The sequence below is a fragment of the Neomonachus schauinslandi genome, chromosome 5 (assembly GCF_002201575.2).
Source record: "Neomonachus schauinslandi chromosome 5, ASM220157v2, whole genome shotgun sequence".
NCBI classification, from domain to species: Eukaryota; Metazoa; Chordata; class Mammalia; order Carnivora; family Phocidae; genus Neomonachus; species Neomonachus schauinslandi.
Genome location: NC_058407.1, coordinates 21,304,311 through 21,331,244, shown reverse-complemented (window position 1 = coordinate 21,331,244; position 26,934 = coordinate 21,304,311). Strand labels below are relative to the sequence as shown.

General features: G+C 34.9%; 1 protein-coding gene across 2 annotated transcripts in view; it reads left to right on the top strand.

The window, feature by feature from the left end:
• Nucleotides 1-7,782: 7,782 nt before the first annotated feature.
• Nucleotides 7,783-26,934, top strand: part of SCYL2 (SCY1 like pseudokinase 2) — a 41,968-nt gene continuing 22,816 nt past the window's right edge. For both annotated transcript variants that reach the window (XM_021687548.1, XM_044914727.1), the window contains exons 1-6: nt 7,783-7,964; nt 15,689-15,846; nt 19,919-20,063; nt 24,104-24,253; nt 25,801-26,022; nt 26,469-26,585. In XM_021687548.1, coding sequence (XP_021543223.1) covers nt 7,788-7,964; nt 15,689-15,846; nt 19,919-20,063; nt 24,104-24,253; nt 25,801-26,022; nt 26,469-26,585 — 969 coding nt within the window. In that variant the 5' untranslated portion in view covers nt 7,783-7,787. The remainder of the gene's footprint in view (nt 7,965-15,688; nt 15,847-19,918; nt 20,064-24,103; nt 24,254-25,800; nt 26,023-26,468; nt 26,586-26,934) is intronic.

Here is a 26,934-nt window from a genome sequence, read left to right as displayed (position 1 = left end):
GTGTACGCTTTACTGTTGGCTCTGTTTGGATGACAGATGAGCTTCTCAAATTTGAATATTACCTCTGAAAGTATCCTTTGTTTTCATACTGAGCTATTTGTAGTTCTCAAATCACATCATGGTCTTTCTCCCCTACTGTAGCATGGTATGTACCTCTCTGTTAATTGCTGTAAATCTTTGCAGATCTGAGTCCATTGGCTACAGATTAAGTCCCTAAAGAGCAGAAATGTTTCCGTTTACATCTGTATTCCCAGTGTGTATAACTAGTGCATGGCATATAATATGTAGCTACTCAGGCAGAATTAGAGGAATGGATATGTAGGTTTTAAATAGGGTTTTTATGTCCCTTCAGCTCCCCCATCAAAATCAGCAGCAGATGTTCATAGAGAACAACTTGGCATAGCAATAAATATTTTCATAATGCCAATAGCAACATTTTCTAACTGCTCACAGAAATGCAGCATTAAATTAAAAAGGGAGAGTCTCTATTTCTGTTTACAGACAGTTCAAATCTTTCATAGAAGTAGGTCATATTTAAATAAATATAATTTAATTAACAGAGAAAACTGGATACAAACTAGTGCTACCTTAGTCCAGTGACCTTCCAAATAGTTTTGCTTGTGTGTTCTCTAAATAATTTTGAAAAACAGTGTACTCCTTTGCATGTTTTTAAGTTGATGGTATCTAAAAATTTTTTGTCAAGGGTTTAAAAAGGATCTAATTTCTAGGTTGTTGTATATTGTGATTATGTTTTACTTTTATCAAAACCTTGGAGTTTTTGCTTATTAATTGAAATAAACTTGTTCTGGGCGCCTGGGTGGCTCAGTTGGTTAAGTGACTGCCTTCGGCTCAGGTCATGATCCCAGGGTCCTGGGATCGAGTCCCACATCGGGCTCCCCGCTCAGCGGGGAGCCTGCTTCTCTCTCTGACCCTCTCCTCTCTCATGCTGTTTCTCTCTGGCTCGCTCTCCAATAAATAAATAAATAAAAACTTTAAAAAAAAACAAAAACAAAACTTGTTCTTATACATCCATATGACAGCCATCTTATTTCTTAATTGTAATTGTGTGATAGATAAGGCATGGGGTCTCGCTGTCAATATCTGGAAGAAATAAAGCACAGCTTCTTTCAGTAATTTTTTCCAAATTTCTTTTTGCTTTATTTTACTTTTTTTAAAGGTTTTACTTACTTACTTGACAGAGAAAGAGTGTGCGTGAGTGTGAAAGAACAAGCAGGGGGAGGGGTAAAGGCAGAGGGAGAAGCAGGCTCCCCGCTGAGCAAGGAGCATGATATGGAACTCCATCCCAGGACCCTGGCATCATGACCTGAGCCGAAGTCAGATGCTTAACCAACTGAGCCACCCAGGCACCCCCCTTTTTTGCTTTATTCTTAAGAGACTTTCAGTTAATGCATTCTTGAATTACGTTTGCCCCATTCAAAGTTTTTTATAGCCAGGGAAATGGCGTGTAATAAGATTGTGATGGCTGAGAAAAATACTTTTCTTTGGTCAAGTGGGAAAAAATTATGAGGAAAGAGTTGGTTAAGGAAGATTTGTAGGACACAGACTTTGTCAGACAAATCAGTTTTGGGAAGGAGTAAACATGAAAGTGGAAGATTTGAAGAGTGAGAGGGTTTTAAGACCTCTTTTTGTGCCATGGACCCTTCACAGTGTAGTGAAGCCTGTGGACCCCTTCTCACAGAGTAATATTTTAGGATCAGCTTGTCAGTTTCTACAAAAGCCTCTGGGATTCTGATTGGATTGTATTGAGTCCATAGATTTGTGGGGAAATTGGTATCTTAACAATATTGAGTCTTTCAATTCATGAACACAGTCTTTCCTTTTAAGTCTTTGTCAGTTATTCTCATCAATTTTTTGTTGTTTTCATTGTGGAAGTCTTGTATATCTTGTTAAATTTATCCATGGGTATTTCATGTCCTTGAAATGGTATTTTGAAATTTCAGTGTTTGTTTCTAGTATATCAAAATAGTCTTTTTAAAAATGTTCCGTTCTTGTATTCTATAATGCTAAACTCATATTAGTTCTAGTTTTTTTGTAGATTCCTTCTGCCTTTCTGTGTACAAGATGTGAATACTTTTTATTTTGTTTTTCTTAATTGCTTTGGCTAGGACCTCCATTAGAATATTGAATTAAGGTGGTAAAAGTAGATATTTTTACTTTGTACCCAAACATAGGGACAAAGCATTCAATTTTTTTATTTTTAAATATAATATTAGCTGTAGGTATTCAAAGATTCCATTTATCAGGTTGAGGAAGCCCTGCCCTGCCCTTCCCTTCCCTCCCTCTTTCTTCCTCCCTCCCTCTTTCTTCTCTCTCTTTTCCTTCCTTCCTTCCTTCCTTCCTTCCTTTTAGGCATCATGTCCAATGTGGGGCTTGAACTCACAGACTCAGATTAAGAGTCACATGCTCAATCTACTGAGCTAGCCAGGAGCCCTGAGGAAGTTTCTTTCTGTTCTTAGTTTGCTGAGAGTTTTTATTGTGGATGGGTGTTGAATTTTGTCAAAATTTTTTTCTGCTTTTATTGAGATGATTGTATGTCCCTCCTCCATTATTCAGTTAGTAAGGCGAATTACATGAATTTGTTTTTGAGTGTTAAATCAGCTTTGCATTCCTGAGATAAATCTCTCTTGGTCATCGAGTTGGATTTATTGGACTTGATGTACTAGTATTTTGTTAAGTATTTTTACATGTCGATGAAGGATATTGGTATGCAGTTTTCTTTTGTGTCATTTGTTGGTGTCAGGGCAATACTGACTATATAACATGACATGGAAGGTGTTCTCTTCTGTGTTCTGGAAAAGCTTGTACAGACCTGGTTATTATTTCTTCCTTAAATGTTTGATAGAATTCAGCAGTGAAGCCATTTGAACCTGGAGTTTATTTTATGGTAAAGGTTGTAGTTATGAATTGGATTTCTTTTTTATAGGACTATTCTGGTTTTCTGTTCCTTCTTGAGTCAATTTTGGTAGTTTTGGCTTTCAAAGATTTTTTCCATTTCATTCAAGTTGTTGAATTAATTGGCATGAGATCATTTATAGTATACCTTATTGTTTAAAATCTATGGGATTTAAATAGGATTAAAATCTGTAGGATTTCCTCTATTTCTGATATTGACCATTTGTGTCTTTGAAATTTTTTCTTAATGTAGCTAGAGACTTATCTTTTTAAAACACTGGCTTCATTGATTTTTCTTTTTTCATTTCTCTACTAAATAGAGTATTACATTAAATTCAGTCTGTTTCATTGATTTCTACTCTTTATTTCCTTTTTTTCTACTTATTTTGCATTTAGTTTTTTTTTTTTTTTCCTAGCTTCCTAAGATGGAAGGTGAGACCACTGATTTTGGCATTTCCCCCCCCCCACCATATAAACATTTAAAGCTGTACTTTATCCACTAATCACTGCTTTACCTACATCCCATAGATATTTCATTTTCAGTCACCTCAAAGTATTTAAAATTTTTCTGTGATTTATTTATTTTATCCATTGGGTTATTGAGAAGTGTTTAATTTCCAAATATTTGCATTTTTTTCCTAGATATTTCTCTGTTACTGATTTCTAGTTTAATTTCATTGTGGTCAAAGAACATGTTTTATATTTCAGTAGTTTTAAATATGTTGAGATTTGTTTTATGGTCTGGAAGAATATAGTTTGTCTTACTGAGTGTTCCATGTACACGTGAAAACAAAATGCATTGTGCTGTTGTCAAGGGGGGTGTTTTGGGTCATGTTGTTTGATAGTGTCATTTAGGTCTTCTATATCCATACTGATTTTTTGTCTACTCAGTCTAGTCCATCTGTTACTGAGAGAGGATCCTTGAAGTCTCCAATTATAATTCTAGATTTGTCTGTTTCTTTCAGTCATTTTTTGCTGTATTTATTTTAAAGCTCTTATTCAGTATGTACACATTTAGGATTTTATGTTTTCTTGATGAATTGACATCTTTGTTATTATGAAATGTTGCCTATTCTGTTTGTTATTAATATGGCCATTCTAGCTTGGTATATTTTCACATTCTTTTAGTTTTAAGTCATCTTGTAAAGTGGGTTTAAAGTGGATTTCTTTAAAGCAGCATATAATTGGATCTTGCTTTTTAATCTAGTTTGACAATCTCTGCCTTTTAATTTGAATTTTAAATCATTTGCACTTAATGTAATCATTTATAGGGTTGGATTTAAGTCTACTATCTTGCTATTTTCTACTTGTCACAATTATTCTTTGTTCCTTTCTTCCTCTTTTCCTACTTTTTGTATTCATTTTACTTTTAGGATTCCATTTTATTTCCATTATTGACCTTTTAGTTGTATCTCTCTTATTTTACTTATTAGTCTAGGACTTATTATATGTCTTTAATTTGCTATAATCTATTTTCAAGTGATATTATGCTACCTAACATATAAGAATCTTTCAAAAATATACTTCCATTTCCCCTCTCCTGTCCTTGTTTGTCATATTTTTTACTTCTTCATAAGTCAATATGTTTTTGTTTTTGTTTTAGATGGTCAGTTATCTTCTAAAGACAACATGAGAAGTTTTTTTAAATATACCTGCATAATTTTTATTTCTAGTGTCCTACATTCTTTTTGTGGATTCACATTTCCATCTGGTATTTTTGTCCTTCTGTTTGTAGGACTTCTTTTAATATCTCTTGTAGTGAATACCTGCTGGCAGCAAATTCTCTTAGATTTTGTTTTCCTGAAAAAATACTTCACATTTATTTAATTTTAATTTTATTTTATTATTTTTAAAGATTTTATTTATTTTTTTGACAGAGAGAGAGAGTGAGAGAGCACAAGCAGGGGGAGCAGCAGGAGAGGGAGAAGTAGGCTCCCTCCCCGCTGAGAAGGGAGCCTGATGTGGGGCTCCATCCCAGGACTCTGGGATCATGTGAAGTGAATGAAAGCAGCTGCTTAAGCTTAACTGACTGAGCCACCAGGCGCCGCTCACATTTATTTTTGAAAGTTTTTTTCCCATGGCTTATAGAATTCTAGGTTGATAGGTTTTGATTGTTTTTTGTTTTGTTTTTGTTTTAGCACTTTAGAGACCTCCATTCCTTTGCCTGACTTGTATAGTTTCTGATGAGAAGTCTGGGGAAAATTCTTATCTTTTTTCCCCCTCTATATGTAATTTTCCTGTTTTCTCTGGCTGCTTTTAAGACTTTTCTCTTAATCACTTACTTTCAGCTACTTGATATGACATGTCTAAGCATGGTTTTCTTTGTGTTTATCCTGCTTGTAGTTTATCAAATTTCTTGACACCTTGTATAGTTTTCATCAAATTCAGGAACATTTGGCCATTATTTTTTCAAATATTATTTCTCCTTTTTCCTTCTCGTTTTTGGGATTCATTTATATATGTTATATAGATATTATCCCACAGGTCACAGAGACTTTGCTCATTTTTTTTCCCTAGCCTTTTACTCTATCTTCAGGTTTTACTAATTTTTTTTTTTAAGTAGGCTCCACACCCAGCATGGAGCTCAACATGTGGCTTGAACTCATGACCTGAGATAAGACCTGAGCTGAGTTGGACTCTCAACCAGCTGATCCACCCAGGTGCCCCATGGTTTTTCTAATTTAATTTCCTACTTTGTCAAATTTGTTAATCATACCCTCTGAATTTTTTATTTGAGATATTTTATTTTTCATCTCTAGAATTTTTATTAGGATTTTTAGAAAAAGTATTCCATTTTCTTTCATGTTCATGCTTTCCTTGAAGTACTTAGATATACGATAGCTTTCTAATGTCTTTAATGTCTATAATCTCTCATTTTGGAGTCTTTATTGATTGATTTTGGTCTTGATTATGAGCACATATTCTTGTTTCTTGGCATGTCTAATAATGGCATGCTGAACATTGTGAATGTTACATTGCTAGATATCTGAAATTTTTTTGTCTTTCATGAGTATTGGGTTTCATTCGGGTAGGCAGTTAAGTAATTTATGATTAGTTTGATCATGTGAGCTTGCTTTTAGTTCGTTAGGGTAGCTTTAGAGTACATTTTAGTCTAAGAACAGTTTATCCTACTACTATGGCATGGTCCTTGTGGGGTTTCTGCTGAATGCCTTTAGTGATCAATGAGGACTCTCCAGTCTAGCTTGTGAGATATTAAGTGATTTGCAGCCCAGTGTGAACTTGAACTATTCGGCTTATAGCTTTCTGGTTGGTCCTTGACTGACCTGGTTGAGTTTCACACCATGTATGGGCATCTTAGTGTTCAACAAAGCATCGAATTTCTGGCTCTTTTTCAGCATAGTTCTCTCTCTCTCTCTCTCCCTGATTTTCCCTCTTCTCCTTGGAATTCTATCCCAGAACTCCTAGCCACCTCTGCATCCTTGAATTCCAGTTTGTCTCCTCAGCTCTTCTAACTCAGGTAGACTACTGCTTGGCATTCTGCTCTCTACTCCCGTTTGCAGTGTACCTCTAGGCAGAAAGGTGGGGCAATCCTAGGGTTCACCTTGTTAGTTTGGTTTCTCACTGGGATTATATGCCTGTGCTGCCTGTTCAGTATCTGAAAACATTTGTTTCATATATTTGTCCAGCTTCTAGTTGCTCAAGGTGAGAAGATAAATTTCAGTCTTTGTTTCTGCATCATGACTAGAAGTGTGTAAAATTTTAAAAATATTTTATTACCTGTTGTTTGTGCATGGTTTACTGTTCTTTTGCCACCAATGCTTTTCTTTTAGAAGATATTCTCAAGTGATTTCATAGTTCAACAGTAATTATTTTATTTACTTATTTGTTGTTATTTTATTTTTTTAAAGTTTATTCATTTTTTAAGTTAATCTCTGTATGCAGCATGGGGCTCGAACTCAAGACCCCAAGATCAAGAGTCACATGCTCTTCTGACAAAGCCAGCCAGGTGCCCCCAATCAATTCACTATTCGTTATTTTAGTGGTGAATAAAACTTCTATAAAATACAAACTTTTTTTTTTTTTAGATTTTTTTTAATTTTTTTATTTGACAGAGAGAGAGACAGGGAGAGAGGGATCACAAGCATGGGGAGTGGGAGAGGGAGAAGCAGGCTTGCAGCTGAGCAGGGAGCCTGATGCGGGGCTCTATCCCAGGACCCTGGGATCATGACCTGAGCTGAAGGCAGACGCTTAACGACTGAGCCACCCAGGCGCCCTTATAAAATACAAATTTATTGTTGAGTATAGCATTAGCTCTTTTCACGTTTTTTTTTTTTAATAAAATTTTTTTTTTTTTTGAGAGAGAGAGAGAGAGTGTGCATGCCCAAGCAGGGGGAGGGTTAGGCAGAGGGAGAAGCAGGCTCCCCTCTGAGCAAGTAGCCCGATGCAGGACTCGATCCCAGGACCCTGGGATCATGATCTGAGCCAAAGGCAGAGGCTTAACCTACTGAGCCACCCAGGCATACCGCTCCTTTCAGCTTTTATATGGTGGTTTTTAGTGTGAGGAAAGATTTAGACCCTCTACACCACTAAAGTCTTGAGGGTCCATGTTATATATAGTTGAACAACATTCATGTCACTGTCAAGTGTGAATATGTTTTTTCCTGTTCTGTAATAATTGAGGTTGAAAAGAACAATTTGGTTCCTAGATTTAAATTTATATTCAAGTGTGTTGGGTTCTTTGAAGACAAAACCAACATGTAGCTTTTGTCTCTGTAGGATTGTTTTGTTCACTGTTTGGGGTATATTAATGAATGTTAAGTGCTTAAACAAGTAAAAACAAATGATCAGTGCTTCCCTGTCCCCCTGTGTCCCCCTGTGTTTCTAGGTAACTATAACTACTCAATATTGCAGCCATGGAGTCCATGCTTAATAAGTTAAAGAGTACTGTTACAAAAGTAACAGCTGATGTCACTAGTGCTGTAATGGGAAATCCTGTCACTAGAGAATTTGATGTTGGTCGACACATTGCCAGTGGTGGCAATGGGCTAGCTTGGAAGATTTTCAATGGCACAAAAAAATCAACAAAACAGGTAAGTTTCAATTCAGAGTCCATTTGGCAAAAACACACATGCTAATTAAGTACCATAATGTGCATATGCATTTTTATGTTAAGAAATGTCAAAAGTAATGGGTTCTTTACTTCTCATTTCTATCTAATGAAGTCATACAAAAATAAATGCTTTTAAACATGCCCTGAATCTCCTGGTTACAAATATATTGTTTGATATATCATCCCATCTTGTAATTTAATTTTGCTTACTTAATAAAAATTAATGTATCTGTTGAGCAAAGAAGCATATTAGATTTTTAATTTTTAAATTTAATTTTTTAAAAAATTTTTAAAGATTTTTATTTATTTGTCAGAGAGAGTGAGAGGGAGAGAGCACAAGCAAGGGGAGGGGCAGGCAGAGGGAGAAGCAGGCTCCCCGCTGAGCAAGGAGCCCAGTGTGGGACTCAATCCCAGGACCCTGGGATCATGACCTGAGCCGAAGACAGATGCTTAACCGACTGAGCCACCCACGCATCCTGCATATTAGAATTTTAGTGTTTCTTTTAGAATAGAAATTGTGTTCCTTTTCAAATTTGTCAATATGCTATTGGCAAAATACTCCATTAAATTTTTCCAGCATTAAATGCATTCTTATTTAGTACATTCTTATTGCCCTTTTATTTTATAGTCTTCTGGAAAATAGACTTCTGTAACATTCTTTTGTGTTTAACTTGATAGTTTTTATTATCAGAAGGGAGTAAATTTGTGGAATAGTAATGTGTTTTACAATATATTGATTTCAAAGTTATTTTAAAACTGTTCTTTCAGTAGAGTCATTTGAATGAGTTGTATTTTTATTTTTATTTTTTTAATTTGACCTAAGAGACCAACAGATGGTTCTTAGAAATGTGGAGGATTGTTAGTGTTAAATTTTACTAACAGTTTTCTGTTGGAATTGTTAAAGAATTGAAAAACCTCCAGGTTTAAAACCTCTGTAGAAATAGGTTCTTTAAAAAGAAAATCACTGTTTCCAAAGGTACTTTTATTTCTCTACAAGTGAAACATACGGATTATAAGACGTTTGGGATTAATTACACATATTTTCCAGTGACTCTGTCCCAGTCATACAGTTGTGGATATGCATTATTTTTGACTTTTCCAAAGTCAGCTTATTTCCCAAACAGCAAGTGTATTAAAGACTGAATCGGCTTTGGTTATCCTTTTATGAAGTAGGAATCTTGGTCTTGTGATAGATTGCTGGTGTGTAGTTTATATCTGACCTGTAAATCTTGTTTTTATTGCCATTTGGTTGAAAGTCTTTAAGTTCAGAGCTGATCTGTATTTTAAATGCTGATTGATTTGTCATTTTTGAACATTGTTTTCTCTCTCAACTCATCAAGAGCTCAAAAAAAAGGTGGTTTCTTGAGTATTGAATGCTTAAAAAGCTATTAATGAGGCCATGAAGTTATGTAAATGACCAACCTCTAACACTAGCTTTTATAATCAGTTATATAAGGGGAAAATGAAAGAACACCAAATGTAATAAATATTGCATTATTTATTAAGGATGTAACATAATAGTGTCTTTGCGCTTAGCCAAAAGAGTTCTAGTTGTGTTTGTATCAGAAGTCCATATGTGGAAATTCTCTGATAATGTTGAAGCTTCTGTTACTGTTCATAGAACATGAAAACCAGGCATAAAAAATAGGTAATTGATTAGATATTGCACAGTAATACACCAGTTCTCAACTGCTGAGTGCCAGAATTGGGTTCTCTTAGGAGACTAGTATATTTTTCCCCCCGAATTTATTGCTTTGCGGAAAAAGATAGTTTTGGAATATATCTGTGCTCTCTCTGGATACAGTTTTGAATCTTCTTTCTTTACTTCTTTCAGACCTAAGGTGTCTGACCTGAGTATCTGGACTACTGGCTAATTCCTTAAGGAACAGCTAAGTCTTTAACCACCTTGACATTGAAGCCTCATTTTAATTTCTCCCTTAATTGTAGTTTTAATTCTTTTTCAGTGATCTCATTTTTTAATAAAAGGGAATTATAGAAGATAGATAATCTAGAGCTGTGCTATCCACTATGGTAACCACAGGCTACATATGCCTATTTCAATTAGTAAAAATTAAATTCAGTTCCTTAGGTGTACTAGTCACATATTCAAGGTTCCTTAGCTCTGTGGGACTAGTATTACCGTACTGGACAATGCACATATAGAACTTTTGATCATTACCGAAAGTTCTGTATGACAACACTGATCTTAGAGAAACCAGGAGAAAAATAATGGAAAAGGATATTCTTCTTGGTCCTTTTTTCCCCCCTCGCATGAAGGGACACTGAGAGCATTTTTCTTAACCCTCTCAGCCTTTCTTGGTCTAGTATACAGTGTACTTGATTGCATTTGTGTTTTATAGCAGATTATATGATCTTAAATTTGACTTTGAGGTAACATCAGGTTAGGGATTTAGGGGCAGGAGGTTCTGTGTACTTTTCTGTTAGGGTTATTTCAAGTTCACAGTAGTACATGATGAATTATAATTTTCAGATCATGTACAACTTTTGCCTTTTTAATGTAAATGTTTGAAAGCCTCTGAAAGGAGTGGAGTAGTAATAAAAGCACCTACAGAACAGATGAAAAAAGTACATATTTATGAAACTTGGAATATAGCAAGATAAAAAGAATTGGTAAATAAAAATTTACTTGTGTGCCTGGTAACATCATTGTACCTGATTGGACATCTATATTATTATTATTCTGGGTTTATGATTCCAAAAACCAATATCTGTTGTTTTTGTTTTTGTTCTTGAAAGGTATTCTTTGAAGAAACATCTCCTAATAAGTAATTTATGAAAGTTCAATTAAGGGACGCCTGGGTGGCTCAGTCGGTTAAGCGTCTGCCTTAGGCTCAGGTCATGATCCCGGAGTCCCAGGATCGAGTCCCGTGTCGGGCTCCCTGCTCAGTGGGGAGTCTGCCTCTCCCTCTCCATCTGCCTCTCTCCCTACTCATGCTCTCTCTTGATCTCTCTCTCTCAAATAAATAAATAAAATCTTAAAAAAAACCACAACGAAAGTGCAATTAAGAATTCCAAGAGTTTTCAAGAAAAGTTTAGAGTTGATTTTTTACAGTTAAATAAGGTGTTTAGAGCAGTTTTGTATATAAAATTAAGATTTTTAAAAGTTATTATTTGGGTAAACTTTAACACAACATGTAAATGTGTTGAAATGGATAGATCATTAATTATAGCCTATGAGCATTTGAAGCTACTATGTAGGTTTATGTATTATTTAGTTTCCTTTTTGAGTGTTCATCTAGAAGCAACTCTTGGTTCCTAACCCTTACTCTTTTTAGAATTTTAGTAGAGATGTTATAAGACATTTCAGGATGACATTTAGGGACTAAAAATTGTGTCTATTTAGTTTTTTAAATATAAGCATATTTTTAAATTATGTGGAATAGTGCACAAATCATGAGTGTACAACTTGATGAATGTTCAGTGTGAGCACACCAGTAACCAACATCCAGATCAAGGAAACATTGCTAATCTTCATCATGCCTTTTCTTAGTCATTACCTCTCTTCATTCTTCTCTCCAGTGGTAACTGCTATCCCGTCCTTTGACTCTTGAGAGTAATTTTTCCTGTTTTTGAACTTTAATTTTTTTTGTGTGTGTGTGTTTGTATTGCTTGTTTGTTTTTGCACTTTATTTAAATGGAATCATGGTAGGTGCTCCTGTGTTTGGTTCCTTTTCCTTAAATGTATGTTCATGGGTTACATCTAGGTTGTTGAACATAGCAGTTTTTCTTTTCATTAAAACACAGGGTACTGCTATGAACATTTGCTGGCCTGTTTCTTTTGCCCTGACTACTGCATAAGCTTTAAAACCAGTTAAATGACTGTTCCTATGAGGATAATGAAGATAGATAGATTTTTTAAAATTATGTAATGAATATTTAACTGATACTCATTATTATAGCCACTCTACCAGATGTAGTCTTGGACATGTCCCTTCCTTACTGCAAAATCTACATTATATTATCCAAATGCCAGTATTTAGGTGAGGCTTGCTGGTATTGTGTAGGCAAAGGCATAATTAAATTATTATGAAAAGCTAAAGTATAATAAATTAGAAGTTTTAAATAAAAGAAACCAAAAAAAAAAAAAAGGAAAAAAGAAACCATTGTGCAAAGCTAAATGTGTTAGTCAAGTAGCTTAGGTCAATAATGATCATAGACTATCTTTAATAATTTTAAGGGGTATATCTTGTTACTCCTCAGTTTTCTCAAATTTCAAGTTGTTTTAACTTAATCTAAATAAAAATTTAAATTTTGTTTTATTGTTTTAAAAAAGGAACTTTGCCCTGAAATCACATGAAAAATGAAGAAGAGTATGATGTTTGCCAGTCATCACTGATCAGTCATGAAAGGTCTATAAAATAGAGTTCACAGGGATTATCCGTGTCTCAGAAACCATCCCTGATGGCTTTGAGGGATAGGTTAGTGGAGGTCATGATTACTACTAGGGAATCCTAGACACATTGGTATATATCTACTTAGATTTTATTACTTAGACTGTCTTGTTTTCAGCAAGAGTTCAACTTTGTAGTAAGCTAAGTAGCTTTAAAAAGTTATAAATTAGACTTGTATCAAAAGGTAGTCTCCATCTTGACAAGTATTAGTTTTTAGAATAATTTATTTTATAGCCATTTTTATTTAAAGATAGGCGATTGAGAAAAAACACTTTTTAGTAGGTAACTTCCTTTGCCAATGTGTTTTCAAGACTATGAAGTGAATAAAAGAACAAAAGAGTGCCAAATACTCTTACATTTTGTTTTAGTAATTTTTGTATAAAAAAAGAGACTCCAAATTTAATTAGAATTAACAGTTGACTCTTAAGTGGAAGATATTTCGGGTAATTGCACTACCTCATCTTTTCTGTATATTTGAAAATTTTCATAATAAAGAGTCAAAAAAGGTTTTAATTCGGGATGATAATGGAAAGCTTCCAGTAACTGCTTGTTTTTATTGACCGCTAGGCAATAAACATCTGAATGTCTAGGTGTAGATCCTGTAGTGGATACAGAGACACTTAGGTCATGGTTTCTTTGTTCTTGGGAGGGGGCATGGTTTCTTTTTTTAAGAAGCTTGTAATATGCGTAAGGTAACAGGACTTTTACACAAGTGATATGTGTTAACAGGGTGGGTAGTGAAGTAGTAGAAGGAAAACATAAAAGACGATAGTCTGTTCTGACGAAAAGTTTTGAGGTGCAGGCTAAGAGTTTTTAGGAAGTCAGTATGAGGTCTGAGGGTTAGTTAGTCACAACTTTATTGAAATTGGTTTATTTTATTTATTTATTTTTTTAAAGATTTTATTTATTTGACACAGACACAGCGAGAGGGGGAACACGAGCAGGGGGAGTGGGAGAGGGAGAAGCAGGCTTCCTGCGGAGCAGGGAGCCCGATGCGGGGCTTGATCCCGGGATCATAACATGAGCTGAAGGCAGATGCTTAATGACTGAGCCACCCAGGCGCCCCGAAATTGGTTAATTTTAATTAAACCAATTGGAACAGGGGCGCCTGGGTGGCTCAGTTGGTTAAGCAACTGCCTTTGGCTCAGGTCATGATCCTGGAGTCCCTGGATCGAGTCCCGCATCGGGCTCCCTGCTCGGCAGGGAGTCTGCTTCTCCCTCTGACCCTCCTCCCTCTCATGCTCTCTGTCTCTCATTCTCTCTCTCTCAAATAAATAAATAAAATCTTTAAAAAAATAAAAAATAAAAAATAAAAAAAAATAAACCAATTGGAACAAAGAGAAAATCTTTTTAAGATGGTTGATAATCTTTTCTGATCTATGTAAGAATCTTTTATCTGTGACTTAAAATAATAAATGAATATCTGAGAGAATTTTGTGTTGTTTCTTTTTCTTTATGAACTATGGTGTTTTTCCTTAAGAGTGGTGAAATTGCAAGAGCTCAAGAGCCATTTCTTATGATCTTTTTTGTAAGGACTTAAAACATCTTGAAAAAATAAACACATTTAAATTAGATGCATTTATAAAATGTGTTGTAGCAGAACACTTACTAAAATAAGATTGTGTGCACGAATAGTGAGATAGGAACTTGAACTTCTAGGTCATTTGTTTTTAGTTCAAATTAATATTACATAACACTCTTAGCTCTTGATAGTCCTTTGTCTCATAATGATCAAAAGAGCTAAGATTATGGAAAAAAAAGAGCTAAGATTATATATTTATACATGGGTGCTATTTAAATATCTCAAATGATTGTTTTCCTGAAGACATATGTTGTGTTTTCCTGGGGTGCTCTGTATTTATTGTCCCTGTATTATTTCTGGGGAGACAGAATGGTGTATTGGCTAAGCATGTGGTCCTCAGAGTTAAAATGACTGGATTTGAATGTTGATCTTACCAATTGTGAGATTTTAAATAATACATATACCTTCTCCACAGTGTCTTCATCTCTGAAATGAGGATAATAGCTTGTCTTGTAGGACTGCTGTGAGAAATGAAATCACAAATGCTTTGGGAATGGGATGTTCAAGTTGAGTTACTAAATAATCCCTTTGTTATCACTTTTCAGAGACTGAATCCTCTAAAATCCCTAACTTACTTATATACATTTAAGGAGCCTCCAACTTAAAACAAGTTGTGTTTGAGAAATTTATTGGTTTGGGATTCTGCAGTGAATCTCTGTTAGGTAATTAAGTTGCCAGGCTAACTTGTAAAAAACAATAATTCCAATGTAGCAGAAATAATAAGAGAACAATAAAATGGAAAAATATTGTCTTGGATATTGATAGTTGAGTAGTAGTAGGTTTGAATTAGAGACTTTTGAAAGATACTTGTATAAAAATTCTGGAAGTCATTCAAAATCTTTCAAGGAATTTTGGTAGGCCAGCATTGATTCTTTGCTAATTTTGCTTCCAGCTTTATCATTTTTCTTTCCATTTATGATGGAGATCTAGCATCACTGACATGTTACACAGTGGTAATATATCAGTTGTCAATACAGCTATTTTTTTATTGATTTGTTAAGCTTGGGTAACTGGACAGGAACTATTTTTCCTTGGGTAACAGAGAAAATGAAAGGAAGAAGATGGTTAAGGAGGATGTGTGCTTTTAGTAGTATAAATAAGCTGTGAATGATCTAAAAGAGAGACAGTGGGAGAGCAGCTTCCAGTACTGGTACCATTCATTCCCAGTTAACTGCCCAAAATAAGACAGGGGTAGGCTGGAAGGAAAGAGTGAGTATAGGTTATTCATATGTAAAAGTTGCTTACAAAATTGGTTTTTGTATAAACAAGCACTTCTTGACATACACAACTTTTCTTCCAAAAAAATGATTCAAGATTTTATAGGGTTATCAGGTTATCCAGGGTTATCATTATGAGTAACATTTTGAATTTTTAAACATTTTAACTTTTATGTGAATTCTGGTTAAATAAGAGATAACTACATAGGGTTTGGCACATTACATACGCCTTGTGTGTATCAGGGTTCAAACATGGAGATTTTCCTATGTTCTCCTTAGATAGGGTTCTAGGTCTCATACTTTTCAAAATATTTAGATTTGCTAATAATGAAGGAAACAACTTTTGATATCAGAAAAGTATTACAATGGTGCTATAATTTCCATGACATTAGATTTTAGTTATTTCTATTTGTAGACTGTTGTGACACTTGAATAAAATCTTATTACTTTTGTATATTCTTGATTAAAATTAGATGCACAATTCTTTCATTAGGAAGTGGCTGTTTTTGTCTTTGATAAAAAGCTGATTGACAAATATCAAAAATTTGAAAAGGATCAAATCATTGATTCTCTAAAACGAGGAGTCCAACAGTTAACTCGACTACGGCACCCTCGACTTCTTACTGTCCAGCATCCTTTAGAAGAATCCAGGTAAATTTTTATAAAAACTTACATAAATGACTTGTTGAACAAATAGTTAATACTTGTATGTTTAAATTCTGTCTGTGGAGCATGCTGTCAGTGAAAAATTCTTAGAAACTGAGTGTTGAGTTAAGGATTTATTATTTCTGTAAAATTTATTTGCATATGCTATGTATTTGCCTCTTTTTGAAATATTAATAAAAGTTTTCTTCACAGTTGCCATCAGTCTGTGCCATCAGTCTCTATGCTCAGCACTACAGTGGTCAAAGTGGAAGATACAGAAGTATAGCATACAGTCCACGTCTGAAAGTAGTTCTCCTTGTTTATTTTATAGAATATTTTGTACCCTTTGCATTGATTACATATTTGTGGGCTCTTTTTATGTGTGTTTCAGGTACTCTTCTAAACATGTAACCTTCTGATATGCTGAGCATATCATATGTGTAACCTGCAGTTACTTTACCATTTATTTTTCTCAAGGATGAGCTTGGGAACTGTTGCTGAGAATGACAAGAATTTGAAATTTATGTTGTGTAATCTTAACTGGATCCTCAAGCCTGTGGTGCTTTTACTAGTACATTAGATACCCTAGCTATATAAACTTTTCTCACATTACTCATAACCCCTAATTTCCTTCTTTCTTCCTTCCTACCTAGCAGACTGTATTCGTCTCTCTTAATTCAGAAGATCTTAACGAAGTGGTTTGTCATTTGTGTTCTATGGACCCTAGAATTTTAAGGATAGGGGAAGAACAGATAGGTGAACAAACAGAGCTGGCAGAGTTCTAGGTTTCCAGTCTCCCTTCAGCTAGGACACTTTTACTTTTATCTTTTTATGTATTGGATTTCTGTGTAATTCTTACTTTGGAATCTTCAGTAACCCCCTGTCACTTATCCCTCTCCGCCAAGAGCACGAGTTACTTTCTTTCAACCTAAAAGAAAAAAACTAATATTTACCATGAAAACTGTATTAAATGCTTTACATTTGTTTAACTGATTCAGTTCTCAGAGTTACATGGGAGAAATGAGGATCAGAGACATTACTTAAGCCACATAGTTATGACACCTTGATTCCTCAGCCCATGTTTTTTTTATTCTACTATATCATGGTGTGCCTACCCAGAAATATGCCCATATATCTCTTATGATGATAATATTTTTATAGCTCTCCTTTTCATGAATAAACCCAAAAGAAGAGTATAGTTGTTGACTCTTACGTAACATTCACTATTGTGAACTCTTTATCCTGAAGTGGGTAAGTTTTGTTTGCCACACTTGTCCTGAGCATTCCGACCGATGCTGTTTTCTCTGGAGTGTTTTCTATCAGCGTCTACCATGTCACCTATCAGAATGCCCACCCATCTTTGTTATTTTAACTGGTATCAATGTATCTTACATTTCCTCATTACATTCTAAGACTCGTGAGGGGAGAAGCTGTCCCTGCAGCTTCTTTTATAGTGATATAAATATTATAGAACTAGGGATTTATTGGTGATCATTAAGAGAGAAAATTAAGATTACTTTAAGGCATCTTCACTGTTAAGTTGTAAAACTGTAAAATTGATAGGAATAGGACAACTTTAGGGAAGGAAAAAATGACTTCCAGTTTTTTATGAGTTAATAATGTAGAAATAACACTGGAATTATCCAAAAGAAATGTGCTATAGTAAAGTCATCCAGGTGAAAGCTCGGAGTTGGTGATATGTTTTGAGGGTAACATGTAGGCAGTAATTAAAACCATGAAAAAAAGAATTTTTCAAGAGCATGAGTCGAAAGAGCAGAGTACTGAGGACAGAACTTGAAATGTAGAGGGAAAAGAAGAGCCAGGAAAAGAAAGGAGCGATCATTGTTACATGGCAGGAGAAAAACAGGCAGCTGAAGGTCATGGAAGCTAAAGGAGGGGAGAAGGGACCCACTAACACTGAGCACCACTGAGGAAAAAGAAAATAAGGACTGAGGGGCGCCTGGGTGGCTCAGTTGGTTAAGCAACTGCCTTCGGCTCAGGTCATGATCCTGGAGTCCTGGGATCGAGTCCCGCATCGGGCTCCCTGCTCAGCGAGGAGCCTGCTTCTCCCTCTGACCCTCCCCCCTCTCATGTATTCTCTCTCATTCTGGCTCTCTCAAATAAATAAATAAATCTTTAAAAAGAAAATAAGGACTGAGAAGAGTTTGTTACGTTTGACTAGTGAGAGGTTGTTACTGATCTTTAATAATATCAGTAGTAGGATGGTGGTTTGGAAGCTAGAAAATAGATAACTGAGGAGCCCAGCAGAGAAGACTTCATTATGTGAATAAAGTCCCAGAGGAGGAACTGAAAGGAAATATTGGGATGATAGTTTAATCACTAATATGGTGAAGTTTAGGGAAATGAGGTCATTCATGTTAGATGAACTTTATGCTTTTTTAAAGTAGAAAGTGGATAATAGATGAGTAGTGGGTAAAGGGGGCCATGGAATGAGGAACTAGGAAGAGGACAATAAAGGAATGTTCTTGCATGTTGAAAAAGCAAGGTTAAAGTATACTATGTGACTTAACACTTAAAAAGACTTGGGCTTTCTATTCTTTGCTGGTGCTTATGACATAAGCAACAGAGTAAAAGAAACTTGTAGTGGTTATTACAGGGTTAGTAGGGGTTTGCTCAATAAAGGGTAATTTGGGTGATAGTTTATTGTGATAGTTGGGAGAAAGAAAGGAATCAAATATGTATGGTCAAGACTGAATACTTTGAATTTGGTTAATAAAGGTGTTGGGGAGCTAGATTTGGTGGAGGTAGTAAAGGGGTAGGAGATAATGGCTAGTAAATAGCTGTGGTTGGGAAAGTGGTTCTTGAGAAGAGGATATAGCCCTTCTGGTATGTGACTGTAATGTTGATGGAAGTGAATATTCATGAAAGATAAGAGGGCTTCCAGCTTGAGGAATAATCATATAGTTGTTGATGTGGCCAAGGATGATGTTGGGGTCAAGACAGAGAGGAAACAAATAGGAGTAGCTCAAATGCGTGAGTCATGGGAATTATAGAAAACTGGAGAAAAGACTTGAGAGTATTTGATCAATTTTCCTCCAGTACAGTTCAGCAAATGGAAATCTGGTGTCCACTGTGTTTATGAGCTTGGTGAGAGAGTAAAGAACAAGGTAGCATCTTTTTTGATGACTGAGCAGGCGTAATAATTCTCTCCCTCAGCCTAAGCAGCTCTGTGTTAATCTTTCATGTATATTAAGCTTCTGCATATGCTTTCATTTGAAAAATGGGTTCAAGGTGAAAGAAAAGTTACACAGGTATAGTGGACAGATGAAACAGCAAAAGGTGTACTTGCCATTAAACAGTTACAGTCCGGGTACGTTTGGTCTAGCTTTGTTACACAATACCTTGTATGTAGTTCTTCATTGCCAGAGCCTAAATAAGCCCAAGGCATAAAATGTTAGGACTTGAGTCTCAAACACTTGGTAATTACAATAGCAGTAGTAAAGATTTATTAAGTTTACATGCTAGTGACTCTGCTATGTACTTTACATTCATTATCTCCTTTGATCTTCACAGTAACCCTTCAAGGCTGTTTTTTATCACCATTTTACAAATGGGCAAAGTGAGGCTCAGAGCCGAGGTGTCCAGGTCACCTAGTCAGGGAATAGGGATCCTGGGACTTGAAGTTGGGTATTTGTCTTCAAAGCCTGAGCTCTTTGTGATTACTCCATGAGGCCTACTGAATGTTAATATCTAACATTTTATAAATTTCTGAATATTCTTACACATCAAAGAGCAATAACTTAAAAATTTAAAAATTGTGGCGCCTTTTAAAATTATATATAAAATAGGTAAAATCGGAGCTGCTCTGATTGAAGTAGTTACAGGGGACCTGGAGCTGTGCTCTTTGCCTCTTTCTGACTCCTCTTGCTCCAGAGGGTCTGGGAAATCTGCAGGTTCCTTTGAGCGTATTCTGAAAATGGTGGTTTAATTGTTTCATTAATGCTGAAAGCAAATCTAAGTCTATCTTCTTGTTGACTACTAATATTTTATGTATATTTGACTTTGATAATGTGGGAAAAAAATGATGGTAAATAACTCTTTTTCTTTTTTAAAACAGGGATTGCTTGGCATTTTGTACAGAACCAGTTTTTGCCAGTTTAGCCAATGTTTTAGGTAACTGGGAAAATCTACCTTCCCCTGTATCTCCAGACATTAAGGATTATAACCTTTATGATGTGGAAACTAAATATGGTTTGCTTCAGGTATGTATTTTTATTCATCATGTGAAAAGAGTTTTATCCTTCAAAATTGCTTTTGACTATTTAAAACTTCTTAGCAATATCAACTGCTTTATGTAAACCTTTGGATCCTCTCAGTAATTTAAAAATTATTTCTATGTTCTGCAGTTTTTCTACAGTTTATTGTTAGGTTTAAATTATATTTTAAATTTATGAAACATAACATCAACCAGTCAATAAGTACCCTTCTACAAAGGTTACCAATGTTATGTTTCATAACAGAACTCTTTTCACCTTGCAAAACTGAAGCTGTATCCGCTAAACAATAATTCTCCATACCCATCCCTACCACTCGCCAGCCCCTGGCAACCATTCTACTTTTATTCTCTATGATTTGACTACTTTAGGTGCCTCATGTAAGTGGAATCATATATGATTTTTCCTTTTGTGCTTTATTGCACTTAGTATGATGTTCTTGAGGTTTATCCATGTTGTAGCATGTGTCAGAATTTCCTTTCTTTTTAGAGCTGAAAAATCCATTGTATGTATTTGCCACATTATGTTTATTCATTTGTCTATGGACACTGGGGTTGCTTCCACATCTTGGCTGTTGTGAGTAATACTGCTCTGAACATGGGTGTAGAAGTTTCTCTTCAAGATTCTGCCTTTAGTTATTTTGGGGATGTACCCAGAAGTGGAATTTCTAGATCATATAGTAATTCTATTTTTTTATTTTTTGAGGAACTAGCGTACTTTTTTCCATATTGGCTATCCCATTTTATATTTCTACCAGTAATGCAGCGCAGAGTTCTAATTTCTTCATGTCCTCACCAACGTTTATTATTTTCTAGTTTTTGATAGTGGCCATCCTAATCGGAGTGATGTGGTAGACCATTATGGTTTTGATTTGCATTTTTTTAGGAGTTAGTGAATTTAAGCATCTTTTCATGTATTTATTATCCATTTGTATATCTTCTTTGGAGAAATATCTATGCAAGTCCTTTGCCCATTTTTTAATCAGGTTGTTTTGTTGTTGTTGAATTGTAGGTGTTCATTATATATTCCAGATATTAATCTCAGTATATAATCAGATATATGATTGGCAAATATTTTTTCCTATTCTGTGGGTTGCCTTTTCACTCTGTTGATTTTGTCTTTTGATGCATAGAAGTTTTTATTTCGATATATCCAATTTATTTTTTCTTTTGTTGCCTGTGCATTTGGTGTCATATCTAAAAAGACTTTGCCAAATCCAGTGTCATGAAGATTTCCTCTATGTTTTCTTCTAAGAGTTATATAGTTTTAGTCTTATGTTTAGGCCTTTGATTTGAGTTGATTTTTACATATGGTTTAAGATAAGGGTCTAACCTCATTGTTTTGCCTATGGATATCCAATTTTTTCAGTACCCTTTGTTGAAACTTCTATCCTTTCCCCATTGAATGGTCTTGGTACCTTTGTCAAAAATCATTTGACTTTTCTAGACTTGAAAAACTTTGTATATTTTATGAATTGTATTTGAGGAATAAGCATTTTTTAAAATGCAAATCTTACATGAATTTCATAGGTTCCAATGTGTTAGAACTGGAGAACGTTCATTTGAGAAATATTAAGCCCCTAAATGCTTATTATACTAGTCGCTGAGGATAAATATTCAGGCAGTTAGAAGTAGCAGATTGCATCTCAAGGAGTGGTGAAAAATGAAACTGGAAAGATAGAGAAAGAACACTGGAGGATTTTTTAAGTAGAGTAAATGACCTGGTCTGATGTGCATTTTAGAAGTGTCATTCTAGAAGAGTGGAACTTGGGCATAGGGAAAATGTATGAGAAATAATTACTACTATGTAGGGTTATTTTCAATGTGTAAATTTTAAGTACTTAGCATAGTGCCTGCATGTAAAAAATAGTTAATGATATTTAAAAAGTCTTGCTCAAAAATCACAGGAAGTACTAGAGGGATGAATGAAGTTATGTGGTTAGAATAGGGCCTTTTGACTGACTATGGGGATGGGATTGGGAGTGGTGTGGAATCTAATATGATTTCCCACATTTATTAAGAGGTTAATATACCATCGTTTGAAGTAATTTACCAGCTGGGACCTAGATAGGTTCAGTGACTTGCTCAAAGTTGCGAGGCTAGTAATTAGTGAAGTTGGGACAGGAATCCAGATATTTTCTAAAATAGTACTCTTTACATTCTTTACTGTTGAGTTAACTTGATGTTGAAACTGTAAGGGATTTTTTTTTTTAAGAGAATTCATTCTCATATCCATTCATTAAGTGTGTATTTATTGGATAGCTATATTTCTGGCACAGTTCTGGGTGCTGAAGATATGCCAGGGAAAAAACGGACACAAATTCCTGCCTTTTAGAATTTATATTCTCATGGGGGAAGAAGGACAATAAAATAAGTAAATATATAGTGCATTAGATTATGATAAATGCATGTGGAGAAAATAAGGGAAGGGGGAAGAGAGAATAGTTTGGATGGGGAGGAAAAGGTTGCACTTTTGAATGGGGGTAGTCAGGAAATCTGTAACTGAAAATTGGACATTTGAGTAAATATCTGAAAAAAAGCAAAGAAGCGAACCATATGATACCTAGGGAAAGAATGGCCTAGGCAGAAAGAACAGAAGGTTCAAAGTCCCTGAAACAGAATCATGCATGACTTGTTCAAGGAATAGTGAAATACCTGGAGTGGTGGAAAGAGTTAATAAGATGAGCAGTAGGAGACAAGGTCAGGGAGTTAACGGTGGCTAAGTCCTCTTATTCCCTAAAAGCCAGAAAAATACTTTGAAGTTTACTCTGAGAGGAAGGAAGGGCCTTTGGAAGGCTTTGAGCAGGAAAGTGACATGATCTGGTAGCTGCTTATTGAGAATTAAATTATGTAGAAGGGTGTGAGCAGAAACGAGATGAAGTAGGTGGCTGCTCTAGTAGTATAGGCCAGAGATGATGATGGTCTAGGGTAGGGAAGGTGGTAAGACAGGATCAAAATATATTTTGATGGTGAAGGTATTGGAATTTGTAGATGGTTTGTTATATAGGAAAAATAGAGTAGTGCAGGATAACTCAAAGGTTTTTGAAAAATGGAAAAGTGAAGTGGCCGTTAATGGATATGGGGAAAAGACCATAGGAGGAGAGAACTGAATTGTAGGGGAAGCTCAGTTTTTGATTCTTCTAAGAATGAGATGCTTATAAAACATTCAAGGGGAGAGAAGTCAAGAAGGCAGTTGGATAATCAAGTCTGGACTTTAGAATAGAAGCCCAGCTTGGAGATAATTTGGGAGCAGTCAACCTCTGGATGATATTGAAAGTTGTGAGAACACTGAGAAAGAGTAGATGGAAACTTCAGCTGTCCAAACACTGAGGTTGGGGTACTGAGGAGGAACCAGCAGAATAAATAGACTGAAAAGCAATGACCAGTGGAGTTGGGGGAAAGCCTGGGAGAGTGGTGTCCTGGAAGTCAGGGAGTGTTAGTTTGCCAAAATCGACTCCTGGAAACAGAAATCAGTCTTCGTTTTTGGTTAACAAATTCCATGGTAGTCTCAGGTACACATGTCAAAATTACCAAATACTAATCCAATTTGAGAATGAGTGAACATCAATTAATATATGAAAACTGAGCCAAATACGATTCAGAAAAACTGAATTTCAATATGAAGTGTAAATATATTAAAATATTAAGAATTAGAATCAAATTGACAAGGAGACCCTTGATATTTACTATCTGTAACTCCTTCACATTTCAAACACAGAAACAATAAATTTGGATGGAAAAGTGGTTTTAAATTATCTTTGACTTTGCTTATATGCATGTGGAAAGGACATTTAATAAAGAGTTGTATTCTGGTTTTATAACTGGATTTTTCCCACTAATGCTTAGATCATTGTGGCAACTGAGAATATCTACTCTTTTGCATTTATGATGAAATTTAATTATTCCCTGACATGTAAAAAAATCTTTTATTGGGAGAAGCAGCAATTACGATTTTCAAGAGACATTTTATTATAATTGAAAGGAGTTTTATTTAATGTAAAAGTGTCTCCCCCCTCCCCCCATTTACAGGTTTCTGAAGGATTGTCATTTTTGCATAGCAGTGTGAAAATGGTCCATGGAAATATTACACCTGAAAATATAATTTTGAATAAAAGTGGAGCCTGGAAAATAATGGGCTTTGATTTTTGTGTATCATCAACCAATCCTTCTGAACAAGAGGTAATGAAGGTTTTAGGTCTTGTATTTTTTTTAAGATTTTAAGTAATCTCTACAGCCAACGTGGGGCTTGAACTCACAACCCTGAGATCAAGAGTTGTGTGCTCTATTGACTGAGCCAGCCAGGTGTCCCAGTCTTCTAATATTTTTAAAGCTGTGGAAATTTGTGATGCATCTGGAATGGACTAGAGAATCTGCAAGTCTGATAAATGTGTAGAAATAGGTTATGTGGTACAATGTATGTTTAAATGTACAGCTTTATAGAAAATTTTTAATGTTCATTTTACCTGAGAGTATTCTTCAGCTTGTTAATTCCACAGTAGTGTTACTTGAGTAAAGGATGCTAGAGTTAAACAAATTTAAGAACTATTGGGTTAAGTAGGCTTTTTTCCTCAGGCTATCAAATACACTACAAACATTGTGAATCTCTAGCAGTGTTTTCCCAACATCGGACCACAGAATCTTCTTTAGGGAGCATGATAACAACAGTAGCAGTGATAATAAGAGCTAACATTTATTGAAGTACTTTTCTAACAAAGCACTTTGTAATGTATTTACTTATTTAATCCTCACCACAATCTGTGAGATATGGGAATAATACAGATGGGTAAGTTAGGCTCATAGAATAAAATAATGTACCTAAGTTTAGGCAGGTGGTTAAGTGGTAGAGGTAGGATTTGAACCTGTTCTCTTTGGTTCCAAAGTACCTGTTACATAGTGATTATGATATCTGCCTATTTATACTTAGGAAAATACTGCAATATTTCAAGTTTTTAATATACATATATGTATATATATATATGTAGCTGTTAAAGGCACCATGATTGGACCTAAGATATATTTGTAATTTAAGTAAATACATTTAAGGGAAGCAGAAAGAATTAGTATTGGTTGAGTATATACTATGGGTCAGACACTGTGTTAGGTCCATTTTTTCCCATACATTTGTTTAATCTTACAACAGCCTTTTGAGCTTATTAACTAAATCACACGGCTAGTTAGTGAAAGAACAAGGTTTCAAATAATCTGAGTCCATACAATTTGAAACCTATGTATCATAGAACATAGGCTATACCTTTTCATATTCATACTGCATCTTACAGTGATAATTTGTCTTCTGGGAGAAAGCTTTGATAATCTGAAGGTTGCAAGGATTCTTTTTTTTTTTAATATTTTATTTATTTATTTTGAGAGAGAGTGAGTGAGCAGGGGGCCAAGGGCAGAGGCAGAGGGAGAGAATCACGGAGCCCGTCGTGGGGCTTGCTCTCAGGACGCTGAGATCACGACCTGAGCCGAAATCAGGAGTCAGGCGCTCAACTGACTGAGCCACCCAGGCACCCAGTTTGCAGGAGTTCTTATTCATATCTCTCAGTTTGTTTAGTGCCCTTTCCAGATTTGAGAATTTGGGAATTTCAGGATTGAAGGTGGTAGTGATATTTTTACTTGCATGACTGAGTATGATTTAAAACTAGGTTGCTACTGCTTGGTAGTGTTTTTTGCTTTAATTTGAAATATTTAATCTATATAATCTCTTTTCTGTCTTCTTATAGCCTAAGTTTCCTTGTAAAGAATGGGACCCAAATTTACCATCATTGTGTCTTCCTAATCCTGAATATTTGGCTCCTGAATACATACTTTCTGTGAGCTGTGAAACAGCCAGTGATATGTACTCACTAGGAACTGTCATGTATGCTGTATTTAATAAAGGGAAACCCGTATTTGAAGTTAACAAGCAAGATATTTATAAGAGTTTTAGTAGGCAGTTGGATCAGGTAATTTGCCTTATATATAAATAATTGCTTACATTAAAAGTATTAAATGTTTCTTTGGTTTAAAAAATGTGTTCAGAAAATTCTCTAAAATAAGATGATGTCTCATATTTTAAGTTTGCATAAAATCAACTGAACAAAAGTAATTCTGTAAATAATGAGGATTAAAGTTTGTTACCACAGCTTTAATCGTGGCATTTATTTACTAGAGTGAATACTGAAATCTGATCTAAAATGCTGGGCATTTGTTTCAGTAATAGAAATAATTTCAGGTATTGAAGATAAGTGTTTTAATTATCTTGCCACAGTAGAATTAGCAGTTTGTTCACTCTAACATATATTTTTGAGTAAATTTCAAAAAGGTTTTTTAAATAGACTATTGACTACAAATGCATTGTCTTTTTGAATATTTTATATTTATATTTAATATTATCACTTTTTTTAAATAGTTGAGTCGTTTAGGATCTAGTTCACTTTCAAATATACCTGAGGAAGTCCGTGAACATGTAAAACTATTGTTAAATGTCACTCCAACCGTAAGACCAGATGCAGATCAAATGACAAAGGTGAGTACACATGAATTCCTGTCTTAGGTGGAGGGACAATGAGTTAAAGTAGGTTAAGTGCTTCTAAAGCAAGATTTAGTCAGATAGAGTCCCCAAATAGCATCTCTATCCTTGAATGTGTTAAATATTCAACTTCTTTTAATCTTAAACAGTTAAATAATTTATGTATATAATTGCTCTGATATAAAATTAAGATTTCAAATAATCAGAGTCTTAACAGTCATGTAGGTATAGAAATTCTGGACACAAGAATTCATGGCCCTCTAATTTACTCGTGTAAGTTTGGATTTTAATAGATAAATGGTACTTATTATGCCTTCAAGATATTTTACTTAATTTTTCAATATTT